Source organism: Ursus arctos, unplaced genomic scaffold (genome assembly GCF_023065955.2).
Source record: "Ursus arctos isolate Adak ecotype North America unplaced genomic scaffold, UrsArc2.0 scaffold_25, whole genome shotgun sequence".
Taxonomy (NCBI): Eukaryota; Metazoa; Chordata; class Mammalia; order Carnivora; family Ursidae; genus Ursus; species Ursus arctos.
The window spans coordinates 2369139-2382369 of record NW_026622930.1 but is presented as its reverse complement, the minus strand read 5'-3'; the positions used below and the strand labels follow the sequence as shown (position 1 = coordinate 2382369).

The following is a 13231-nucleotide window of genomic DNA, read 5'->3' as shown; positions in this document are numbered from 1 at the left end:
TCCCCTTCCAGATACGCTAGTTTTCTCTCTCCACCTTCACAGCCTTATCTCCCTAAACATTGTCTAGATTTGTTGGTATTCACTTCCTCCCCCTGTGCATGTCATTATCATCAATTGCTTGTCCCTCTCCACATCCACCTGTGCTGCTTACATGTCCACTCTAGTACCACTGACCTTACTTGTGCCTGATCCAACTTTCCCTCTTTCACCCCCACCCCCCATACTGAGATCACTGGGGTCCACTGCAGCTCAGTGTATGCTGATGACCCCCAGATCCATGCCTGCAGCCAGAGCTGTTTTCTGGGACCCGGTGCCCAGCTGACAGATGGGCACCAACTAAGCCCCGCCCCTATCCCTTGGGTTCAGAAGGTTCACTTCCTTCCTGAACTGGAATGTTCATTTCTCATTCTGACATCTCATGTCCCTCTGTGCCTCAGTCTCCTTTGCTCTACCATCCGCTCAATCCCCAGGTCCTTTTGCTACTATTTCCTAAACTTTTCTTGATTGTGCTCTTTTCTGTCCCTGGGACCACTGTCCTCATCCAGACTGCCAGCATCTCGTACAGCAGCTTCTTGTTGGTCTTCCTCACTTCCAGTCTTGCCTCTCCCTCCTTTGTGTATTTTACATGCTGCAACCAGAATGGTCTTTTAAAAATACAAATAAGATTTTGTCATTTTCCGGGGCGCCTGGGTGGCACAGCGGTTAAGCGTCTGCCTTCGGCTCAGGGCGTGATCCCGGCGTGATGGGATCGAGCCCCACATCAGGCTCCTCCGCTATGAGCCTGCTTCTTCCTCTCCCACTCCCCTTGCTTGTGTTCCCTCTCTCGCTGGCTGTCTCTATCTCTGTCGTATGAATAAATAAAATCTTTAAAAAAAAAAAAAAAAAAAAGATTGTCATTTTCCTGCTTGAGTGACTCTTTAACAGCTTCCCATTGCCCTTAGGTTGAAAACTTGAACTTCCTTCCAGTCACTCAACTGGCCCTTTGTGATTCGGCCATGGCCATGTCCCCTACACCTCTTTTCCACACACTGTCTTTCAATTTCTTGAGTGTAAAACATACTCTGTCTTTCCTTCTGGGTTTTCAGACTGTTTATTCTGCCTACCACTTCACACCCACTACTATTACCTAAGCCTCCAGGCAGCAGCTTTGATTTCACCTCCTCGAGGAAACCTTCCTGCACCTCTGAGTGCTGGGCCCATGGCTCCCTACACATCCTCAGTTACAGCACTTAGGTCAGAGTGCAGCTGCTTGGTTTTCTACCTTTCCCCCTCTAACTCATGAGCTCCTTGACGGCCAGACCCTGTCTGTCTTGTTCAGACACAAGTATAATGCTGGATGTGTCATTGACACGTGGTAGGTATTTGCTAAAAGAAATGAAAATGACTGTGATCTGTATCTTGATTGAGGCCTGGGACTCTCCCCTCCCCAGTAATAGCCACTGCCCAGCTCTTCAGCAGTCTTTATAGACGTGGCTGTCCACTTAAAGCAGGTGTTCATTTTTTTAAAAGCCACTTATTATTATTAATTGAGAAACTATTTAAATGATTTTTTTGATCACGGGGCATTTGTTGTTTAAAATATTGCCAGAGTTAATCTATACCTTGTTTCTGTTACTGGTTCTTAATGTTAAGAAAATTAGAAAATTTGGGGCACCTAGCTGGCTCAGTAGAGCATCTGACTCTTGATCCCAAGATCGTGAGTTCCAGCCCCACATTGGGTATGGTGATTACTTAAAAATAAAATTAGAAATTCTGATTTATCTCCTGTTTTTTTTGTTTTTCCTCTAGAAAGAATGTTTTCTCATTTTTTTCATTAGGATATATTAACTTTATATCATTACAAAAAGCTTTTATGAAATGTCTAATTCTATCACAGTTCTAATTCTATTTTGGTTAAATTTCATTTTTGTCTTGATGTTTTCCCTCTAGGCCGAAAATCTATTGTTAGATGCTGATATGAACATTAAAATAGCTGACTTTGGTTTTAGCAATGAATTTACTGTTGGCAGTAAACTGGATACGTTTTGTGGCAGTCCTCCATATGCAGCCCCAGAGCTCTTCCAGGGCAAGAAATATGACGGGCCAGAAGTGGACGTGTGGAGCCTTGGTGTAATTCTCTACACTCTAGTCAGCGGGTCACTCCCCTTTGATGGACAGAACCTAAAGGTATAAGAACCAGTTGTTATCCACATTCTTCAGAATGCTAAACATTTTGTTAAATGATGAGGGTTAATATTTTAATGATCTGTCAGTATGATGGGGTCTCAGTGGGTACTTTTTTAACCTAAAAATTGACTCACTAGTTTTCTTTCCTCCCTACCCCCCCCCAAAGGAACTGAGAGAAAGAGTATTAAGAGGGAAATACAGAATCCCTTTCTACATGTCCACAGACTGTGAAAACCTTCTCAAACGTTTCCTGGTGCTAAATCCAATAAAACGAGGCACTCTAGAGGTAATTGCATAAGTGCAAAATTAGTAACGACTTTGGAGAGTCTTTACAGTATTTCTAGAGCTTTGCTTGGTTTGTATAACATATTGAACACTGTCCTGGGGCTTTTTAAGCAGGAATTAAGACAGTAAAGACTTTTTTTTTTTTAAGTTATCCTTTGAGATATAATCCTTGAAATGTTGAAAATAAATTTTTCTAAATATTGTGGTTATCAGCATGTTTTATTTTATGCTGCTAATGAACAGTTCACCTTTCAGCAAATCATGAAGGACAGATGGATCAATGCAGGGCATGAAGAAGATGAACTTAAACCATTTGTTGAACCAGAACTAGACATCTCAGACCAGAAAAGAATAGGTAACTATTCTGTGCCTGCATGCTTGTGTGTGTGCAAGTAATGTATTTCTGTTTTGACTCCTATGGGTATGCCTAAAATGGGAATAATAGGAAGTTAAACGTAAGTTACATGAGTCAGCTTATATGTTTTATCTTATTTAGGAACTTACTTGTAGTTTCCTAGAATATCACTTAGTAACTCAGAAATAAGCCAATCGCCCATTTATGTTAGAGAATCTACGATGTTTTGAGTCAAATAAAGGAAATTATTTTATCCTGTAACACAGTGGTTTTGTATCCAAACAAAACACATAAACTATATTATATCCTTCTTTTAGATATTATGGTGGGAATGGGATATTCACAAGAAGAAATTCAAGACTCTCTTAGTAAAATGAAATATGATGAGATCACAGCTACATATTTGCTTTTGGGGAGAAAATCTTCAGAGGTAAGAGTAATCAGAAAGAGCTAACATGATTTTTAGGCAAATGATGAGTTTAGTAAGCTCTTTTCTTAGTTTTTATTTTGCTAATATGTGTAATATTTAATATTTCATTTTTAAATTTACCTGCAAATGACAGATCTAACTGCTATGACCATTATGAACTGCTATTTTAACTTTGAGGTAGTAACTTTAACGGTGGGTATTGTCACAAACTTGAATGTCATAAGTTAACCTATAGTCATTAATAGTTTAGAAATGATGTAAAGTATGAGATGAAGTAAACAGAGAGCATTTTAAATTATTTGAAAAAGCCTAGAAAGATCATAAATACCTGTCCTTTCATTAGCTTTTTCACCAGTCAGAAAAATATTTTTGCCCAAATTGAAGGTTGTCATTTTTGTACTTTGTGATTCTTTGTCTGTAAATGAACCGTTTGTGAGAGGTCTGTGTGTTATGAGAAGTTTAGTTTCCTAACATACCATTTGGGTCCGTGTTGTGGTTTGCTCTGTTCTTCTTATTTCCTCTTAGCTGGATGCTAGTGACTCCAGTTCTAGCAGCAATCTTTCACTTGCTAAGGTTAGGCCAAGCAGTGACCTCAACAACAGTACTGGCCAGTCTCCTCACCACAAGGTGCAGAGAAGTGTTTCTTCCAGCCAGAAGCAGAGGCGGTACAGTGACCATGGTAAGTAAGTTTGAGACCATTCCAGTGTGTTCTCCTGCAGTCTCCCCTTACACAAGAGATTTCCTAACATTGGGAAGCATCCTTCGGCTTAAGGCCTACTGGGATGGGAAATTGACTTGATTTCCTTTCAGGGCATTTCTTTCCTACCAGTCCTGCCAGTGATGGCACGATCATCTCAGGTTCTGATCTCCTTGGTACACTCAATCCTTTGGCACTCCTGCTTCAGTCTCTGGTTTTCTGTTTGCTCTCTTCCCCATCTCTGCATCAGATTTACTTTCCTGAGCTTTGTCCAGCACTTTCTGCAATGATGAAAATGTTCTAGGTCTATGCTGTCCCACAGAGTAGTCACTGGCCACATGTGGCTCTTGAGCGCTTGAACTGGGGAAATGGTTTTCAGTTTGACTTAAGCTAAATGTATGTAGCTACATGTGGTCAGCTGTGGAGAATATGTATAGAACTCCAGTTTGCCTCACTTGGTTTAAATTTTTGACCTGGGTCATTCTCAGCCACACACTGTAGCTGTTGATGTATCTAAACACTCTCACTCTTAAAATATTCACCATAGAAGTGAATCTTTTATGAAAAAGATATGGTTACTAAACTTAACAGTTATTCTGCCTTCCAGGCAGCCCCGTGTGTGGGGATCCAGAGACTAGCGTGTGTGCGCGCGCGCGCGTGCGTGTGTGTGTTTATTCGCCTGTAATCTGTGAATGTTAATGTTGCAGGGATTCCTTTAATTCCAGCATTCTACAATTCAGGAACCTAGACTATTTATTTGGCTGGTCCTGACTTTTAAAAATATCCCATTTATCTCTTGTTCAGTTCATTTCCCTTCTCTGGACATCATCCACTTCCATGTTTTCACCTTGAGATTTGGCACTTATGCCAGCACAGAACATTCCAGGTGTGGACAGCTTTGTGTACCAGGAGTGATGACACTTTGCTCGGTGTCCATCTCTCTTCCTGTTGATGCCACCTCTCTGTGTGGTTTGGGTGGGTGAAGCACGCCATTCTGACACTGTCAATAAGCTGTCAACATGGCTGCTGTTCTAGGGTGTAATGAGAGCTAAGAACCTGTTCTGATGCTAGGATTTGTGCACATGGCATTTGTAAACCCAGTGTTGATCTAGGTCTCTGTCTCTTTGTTCATGTTCAGGTTAGTTGTTAAGGAGGGGTTTTCAGTGCCTCTGGACAGCAAGGCATTTAGCAAAATGCCTGCAGATTGCTCTATACCACCCAGTTAATTATTCCTCATTCTGGGGAGGGGGGTGGAGAACTGACTTGTTTTTGGGGTTTTTTCGTTTTCTCATTATCTCTAGTGACTATCTTAATAAGTTCATTCCTCCCTAAGTGCATATATTCCAGTTGGATTGGTAATGCCTTTCTTCTCCAGCTCAGAAAATTTTAGAGCTGAAAAGAGCTTTAGACATGGTGTCATACACTCACCTAATCCCCATTTTATCAATAAGGATAAAGGCCAAGAGAACTCACCAAGTCTCCCGAGGTTACATAGAAGTGGGAACACCTGTGACAGAAACCCCCTGGACCTCTGGCCCTGGGTCCTGTGGCTCTGTCCACAAAACCCACTGATCGATTACCTCACGGAGTAGTCTTTTTATAATAATAATGATCCTTCCTTCTTGGAGCCTCTAATATTAAAAAGTGCATAAAAGAGGGGCACCTGGCTGGCTCAGTTGATAGAGCATGCGACCCTTAATCTCAGGGTTGTGAATTCAAGCCCCAAGTTGGAAGTGGAGCCTACTTTAAAATAAATAAATAAATAAATAAATAAATAAATAAATAAACAAACAAACAAACAAACAAACAAATAAATAAATAATTCATAAAAGAATATTTCCAGAGATCCATGGATATAGAAAGTCACTGACCTGATTCTATGCTGTTTTTTATTCTTTTATGTGGATGAACATAGTAGTCAGTAAAGGAAAGATTCAGTTATGCCTCTGGCTATATTCTTTTAAGTGCTAAAAATGGGATAAATTCTACATACAGTATCTAGTAAAACACAGCCCATTGATACCAAGTCACAGGCCTGCAACTAACCCAGCTTTTAGCTTGTCCTCTCATCTCTCCCGTTTCCTGCTTCCGGATGCCAACAGTTTATATATGCCTGCTTCTGTAAAATTACAACTTAAGTTTTTTCTGTGGTTCTTAATTTGGGTCACCTGTGTGAACCCTCTCCCCGTATGTGCGTACGTATTTTTCTAGGAAGGGTGATCTTCATTAGATTTTCAAAGGGTTCTTTGTCTTGTTAAAAAAAAAAAAAAAGGTAAAGAATCAAGAATCACTGGTTTATTAGTAAATGGTATTGGGGCATGTGGTAGTTATCAGAAAAAAATAAATTTACATCCATTTCTCACATCTTATACAAGGGTAGATTCCATTCGGAATGAAGATGTAAATATAAAAAATACAGAAATATTAAAAGAAAAAAACGAGATAATTTGCTTTTTCTTTATAACTTGGACTAGTGAGGGTCGTTTTGACTGTAACCCCAACACTAACAGCCATGAAAGAAAAGACAAATTTACCAAGTTTGTGTGAAAACCACATTTCTATATGAGAAAGCCACATCATGGAACATTGCTTAGCAATAAAAAGAAACAAAGTATTGATGGGTGCAACCGTTTGTATAGATCTCAAGGGAACTATGCTGAGTGGGGGAAAAAAAGTCTCAAAAGGTGTCGTGAAATTGATTCTATTCCTGTAACATTCTCAAAAAGAGAGAATTCCAGAGATGAAGACCAGACCAGTGGTTGCCAGTATTTAGGGAACTAGAGGTTGGGATGGAGAGGGTGGCTGTGCTGGAAAAGAACAGTCCTTGAGATGGAACTGCTCTGGCTTGACTGGTACCGGGCCTGGGTGGTTACTGTGCGTGGAGCTCACCTCGCCCCGGACACAGGTGGTGCTGGTGAGGCGGTGCAGTCTGAGCCAGGTTTCAAAGCAGATCAGCAGTAACCCTAAAAGTGCAGGATGTCCTTAGCTGTCTCATGATGTTGAGAAGAAAGATAAGTGTTAAGGGTAATATCACCCATGCTTGGTTAATTCTTTGTTTTTTATGTTAAAATTCCCAAACTCAGAGCTTAGTTGTTTCCCTGCCATAAATAAAAGCAAACCTTTGTATACTTCTAATTCAGTTCCAAATAGATTTTCCATTTAGATTTTTGTCCAAGAAGTAGCCTTCTTGTACCCTACCCCAAGCTCTGTTTAATAGATGTAAAATATAAAGTCTCTTCTGTAGAATAAATGATGAGCATTTGATTCCATTCCTGAAGATTACCACTAGATGACATACATCGAATATACTAGTTATCTTGTTCATTTCCAAAATTCTTTGAACTCCACATCTCCTGTGCTACCATCAGAGTCTCCAGATGCTTTTTTGTAGGGTATCAGTTAGTTGTCCATCCAGGATGTCCCTAGGTGTGCTCCTCCTGGGGTGGGGGTGTGGCTGGGAACCACTGCCCTCTTTCACCCTGTTACTTGCATGAGGAACTGGCATTCCTCTGCTTGTATCCCCTTTCCCTGTCTACTCAAATTCCTGTTTATCTAGAAGATTATGAGTGCTTTAAAAAAGATCCAGGATAAAACTTCGAAAGTAATGACCCATAAGTCTGTACTGTTCTGTTCCAAAAGATGAAGGTATATCTTATACAAAAAAGGATAAAGTTCACCCAGATACACCAGGTGAAGCAGTTCATTCTGCATGATGTGTGTGCATCACGTTAGTTTGATTATTTATCTGTACAGTAGCACTTGAAGATGTTTTCAGTGGACAGCAATCCCTGAAGATGTCTCTGAAGCACAACTATACAAGCTTATAAATTTAAAAAACAAACAAACAAAACCAAAACTTTAAGAAAAGTAGAAAGGGACAAGTAAGTGAAATTTCAAAATTGAACTCATTGCATAGGGAAGACCTTATACATGAATGGGAAATATCCTACAGGATTTTACTGTCTTGTATTTTCTTAGATGATAGCAGTCCTAGGTCATCTTATAAAATATGTTTATTTTCACAGAATAAAATGTAAAACTACATTCTGACTTTTCAAAAGTAAACTCTTTATTTTAGCTGGACCAGCTATTCCTTCAGTTGTGGCATATCCGAAAAGGAGTCAGACCAGCACTGCAGATAGTGACCTCAAAGAAGATGGAATTCCTTCCCGGAAATCAAGCGGAAGTGCCGTTGGAGGAAAGGGAATTGCTCCAGCCAGTCCCATGCTTGGGAATGCAAGTAATCCCAATAAGGCCGATATTCCTGAACGCAAGAAAAGCTCTACTGTCCCTAGTGTAAGTATTGTTAAGCTATAGAGCATTCCTAGGATTATAAGGTTATGGTGGTCTGGGCGTTTTGTTCTTCTGTTCTCATCCACCTGCAGTGCTGTCCCCACGAGGCCACCATGCCCAGTCTCAACCTGTAGAGATCACCTTCAATACCTGTGTTGAAGGTGTTTCTTGCTGAGCCCCGTCCCACTAGGTGAGTGTTCAGATCTGTCTTGTCAAGGGCTGTTTCTGATTATTCCACAAACATTTGCTGAGCTTTGTATCATATCAGGTGCTGAGAAGTAGAAATACCTCATAGCCTAGTAAGAAGTAAATAAAACCAAGTGATGACAGTGCAGACAGAAGCCTAACGGAGTCTGTGCAGGACACTGGGAGGGCTGATGGCCTAAGGCCCAGGGATGTCGTGTGCATCTTCAGAGGGCTCTCACGATAGAGAACACTTGACTGAGTCCCTACTGTGTGCCCGGCACTGTGCCAAGTGCTTTTCCGTGTATTAGCTAAATTTTAAAGTGAGAAAATGAAGAAAAGTTAGGTAATTTCCTAAAATTATACTGGTGATCTGTATCCATCTCTTAATCCCTATTCTTAACAAATCCCCCCCTTAAGTAGGTAGTATTTATTAAATTCAGTCTATTCAGTTTCAGGAACTTTTCTGTGAATTAAAACGTGTTCTATCTGACTCATATAGTAATTATTATTTTTTGCACTTTTGAACTAATTTTAGAAAGAATTTGCAGAGAATATACAGTCTTAGGAATATTCTGTAACCACGTTTTTTTTCCTAGAAAATTAACAGTGACACAGCCCTCCCTCTACTTCAAAAAACCCAAAGTGAGGGGACCCATGGAGAAGCTCGGCTGCTCCTTTCAGGAGGCTTTTATTGGTGCTGTTCTGGGGATAGGAGCTCATAGAGAAGCCCAAGGGGGTTTCTCTGCTCCATCCTCTGACCTTGTGTTTTATCAGAGTAAACCCTGTGTGAAAAGTTTTTTTATTTTGCCTTCCTAATGCTATAAAGTTGGGTTGTCACGTCACAGCCCTACAATTTATGTTCAGCCTCCAGCTTTTGTTGACAGTTGTGAGAGGAAGGTAAGACTGGTGTCCTCTGCCTTTGTGACTTTCTGTCCCTGTTGATCTACTCAACTGCGCCCCTTCCTTCTGAAGGCGTACCCCAAGCATTATCAGTCATCCATATCTGATTATTTATAAAAGAAAAAAGTAACGTTATTAAAATTTTCTCCCATTTAGACTATAATTTCCCTGTACATGGTCTACTCGTGCCGTATTAAAGGTGGCTGCTTTTCTCTTTGTTTAAAAATTGTTCTTATCTGATAAAATTCCTTAGTTGTTAATTCCCTCCTTGTCAATTTTGAAAGCATTCTTTCCTTGCTTAATTTTGAAAGCATTAGCTTTTTAAAAATTGGTGTGAAATTCACGTGACGTAAATAACTATTTGGAAGCAGACTGTTCAGTGGCATCTGGTACATTCACAGTGTTGTGCAACCAGCACCTCTCTCAAGTTCTAAAACTTTCATTACCCCAGAAAAACATCCTATACCCTTTAAATAATCACTCCCTTCTCCCCCATATCCTGGCAACTACTAATCTGCTTTCTCTCCCGATGGATTTGCCTACTGTGGGTACTGCATATATATGGCCTTATCCAATAAACAACCTTTTGTGACTGGCTTCTTTCCCTTGACGTGATAATCTCAAGGTTCATCCAAGTTGAGCATGTGTCAGCACTTTGTGCCTTTTCAGGTGTCAGTTTGTTGCTCTGTTCATCCCTTGATGGACGTTTAGATTGTTTCTACCTTTTGGTTATTATTAATAATATTGCTATAAACATTTATGTGTAAGTTTCTATGCAGACTTGTGTTTTCCTTTCTCTTGGATACATACCTAGGAATGAAATTGCTGGCTCCTATGGTAATTAAATAATTAACTTTTTTTGAGGCACTGCCAAACTCCATACTTTCCAACACTGCACCATTTCCCATTCCTTCCGTATATGAGAGTTCTTATTTCTCCACATCCTTGCCAGCACTTGTTATTTTCTGTTTTTTATTATAGCTGTCCTAGTGGGCATAAAGTGGTACCTTGTTGTGCCTTCGATTTGCATTTCTTTAATGACCAGTGGTGTTGAGCATCTTTTCCTGTGCTCATTGGCCTTCTTTGGAGATATGCCTGTTCAAGTCTTTTGCCCATTTTTAAATTGGACTGTGTCATTTTGTGGTTGAGTTGTAAGAGTTCTTTATATATTCTGGATGTTAAAACTTTACCAAATACATGATGTGAAAATATTTTCTCCTATTCTGTAGGTTCTCTTTTTACATTCTTGGTAATATCCTTTGATGCACAAAAGCTTCTAATTTTGATAAAGTCCAATTTATCAATTTTTTTTCCTTTTGTTATTCGTACTTTGGTGTCATATCTCTGAATCTGTGTAATGCAAGGTTGTGCAGACTTACCTCTGTCTTTACTAATAGTTTTTTAGTTTTAATACTTATGTTTAGATCTTTATTTTTCATTTTTATTATTTTCATACTTATTATTATTTAATTTGTATATTTACCTTATATTTCTAATCCTTTTTGATTTTTGTTTCAAAAGCATTAGCTTTTAAAAACAGTGGATCTCTATCTTCCTACTCTGTTTTAAGTAATCTATGAGTTATTAATTTATGGATTATTACAGCCAGCTTTTTAGAGTCACTCTACCATAGCCAGGTTTCATTCTTTCTGCCAGGAGACCGGGCAGAGGCTGTTGCCTCCACCCCCTTTTGTGATCTTTTAGCCAGTACTACTGCTAGCTTACTGTCAGTTTCTTCAAAGATTAAATTATTCATGTGTATTTAGATGAGCTTTTTTTTCCTCACTATACTCTCCTTATTACTAAATGGTAAAAAAGACCAAAAAATGCCCCCCCTTTTTTTAATAGAGTAATACGGCATCTGGTGGAATGACACGGCGAAATACTTATGTTTGCAGTGAAAGAACTACAGCTGATAGACATTCAGTAATTCAGAATGGGAAAGAAAACAGGTATGAAATTTTACCTGTTTGCAAGAAAATTTGTTTTTCCCAAAAGAAATGGAAGCATGTTGTTTACTTCTCAGTTTTTATAATCAAAATTCAGATAATAATGGTAAGTATTCTTTCACGGTAAGTTAAATATAATGCAAATTTTTAGCAAGATACTAGAATTCCAAGTTCCTCTCATTGTCCAGAGCTTAACCTCCTGGCAGGCTGTGTGTGTGATGGTTTGAAAGGTTGCATCAAATCAGGAAGCTTTCCCACAGGAGACACATCTTAAGCTGTCTTGTAATTGTAGAATAGCAAATAGGGAAGTGGACATTATTTTGTGTACATTAACAAGTTGAACACAGGGTAAAGTGGGCAGGGATAAGGACTGGGGCACAGGGAGCCCAGCCTCTGGAGGACAGTGTGAGGCAGGGTGAGTGAGCCTTCAGTAACAAGCCAGCAGTTTACCAAAGGGGCCGAGTGGATAAGTTGAGTGGGAAAAGTGAGATTAAGTAAGGCCAAAAACCATGGTTTAGGGGGAGAGAAAAAGCAGAAGAAAGAGGTTGGGATTGGTGGAGTAGTTAAATATATTCTGTATGGAACAAATTTCTCAGGCAAGCAGGGATTTTCCTTCTTTCTTTTGGTAAGACTAGCATATAAATTAAATTCAGAGGGGTGAGGTAGAGCCACAATGAGCAAGTAAAGTTCTGGAGTAGAAATCCATTAAGTAAATTCCTACCATCTTTCATTGTCTCCTGACCGCCTACTTGAACATTGTCTGGTCTCGTCACAGTCGCATGTCTGGCATCAAAATGGTTTCTGTTCCCTTTAAATCTCATTAGTCTAATGTTTGATCACTAACTTCTATGACAGCCTAAGCAAAGATTCTTCTTTCCTCTTTCATCCTCAAAACCAGACTGTTTATCATTTCCCTCTTCCATAGACTACTTAACTTGGAATTGCCAGAAAGCTAAAAGCTTGTTGTGTGAGATTATGTTGATTATTCAGTGCATTTTAAAAAATATTTATATTCCAGTATTCTCTCTTCTGATTCCTATGTGTATACTTGTTTTAACATTGTCTTTTTCCGGGGCGCCTGAGTGGCTCAGTCGTTAAGCGTCTGCCTTCGGCTCAGGGCGTGATCCCAGCGTTCTGGGATCGAGCCCCGCATCAGGCTACTCCGCTAGGAGCCTGCTTCTTCCTCTCCCACTCCCCCTACTTGTGTTCCCTCTCTCGCTGGCTGTCTCTCTCTCTGTCAAATAAATAAATAAAATCTTTAATTGTCTTTTTCCTTATGATTAAAAACTATTAATAACTTGACTATAATATGGCAGCTGTGCTAGATAGCTTACAAATAATTGATTTTTGGTAAAGTTGGTAAAGTTTCTTTTATTACTTTCTCAAATTATCAAATTTCTTCTAGTTCAAAGTTATTTAATAGAGTAATTATATCAGTAGAGGACAGTTAGAAGTTTCTTTTTTTTTTTTCTTTTAAAGATTTAAGGCTCCTCTGCTGGGAGCCTGCCTCTTCCTCTCCCACTCCCCCTGCTTGTGTTCCCTCTCTCGCTGGCTGTCTCTATCTCTGTCAAATAAATAAATAAAATCTTTAAAAAAAAAAAAAAGTTTCTAATGTAAATGTTGTTTCATGACTCTTCTTCCTTTTGGAAGTTCTTCTAGATTGTTCAGCTATTCTGCCAGATTCTTTTTGACCCTTAGGAAATACAGTTCTCTGAGGTACAGAGTCAGACTTTTTTAAAGGCTGTTAAGACCAGGATCTACTCTATGCTCCCCAGCTTGTGTTGTGTGTGCGCACATGCTTTTCTGACTCTCCCTTCCTGCAGTATTCTGTTCACTCTTTGGAAATAGTTTGAAGAATTCTCTGATTTCTTTGGAGTCATTATGTGCCTGTGTCCTCCCTGCAGACAGATTCCCCGTTGGAGCTGACTCCTCCTTATCCCATCCTCGGCCTGATTGCTTCCATTAGCTTC

The 13231-nt window shown here is 39.6% G+C and overlaps 1 protein-coding gene across 9 annotated transcripts in view; it reads left to right on the top strand.

Annotated features, from left to right (window-relative positions):
* The window catches only part of MARK3 (microtubule affinity regulating kinase 3), a 112245-nt gene that overhangs the window by 84082 nt on the left and 14932 nt on the right, over positions 1-13231 (top strand). For 5 of the 9 annotated variants that reach the window (XM_026515235.4, XM_026515233.4, XM_026515236.4 and 2 more), the window contains 7 exons: positions 1930-2166; positions 2333-2452; positions 2707-2806; positions 3124-3236; positions 3762-3915; positions 8012-8229; positions 11161-11264. In XM_026515235.4, the coding sequence (XP_026371020.1) occupies positions 1930-2166; positions 2333-2452; positions 2707-2806; positions 3124-3236; positions 3762-3915; positions 8012-8229; positions 11161-11264 (1046 nt within the window). The remainder of the gene's footprint in view (positions 1-1929; positions 2167-2332; positions 2453-2706; positions 2807-3123; positions 3237-3761; positions 3916-8011; positions 8230-11160; positions 11265-13231) is intronic. The other 4 variants (XM_048219924.2, XM_026515237.4, XM_048219923.2 and 1 more) reach the window with 1 other exon arrangement.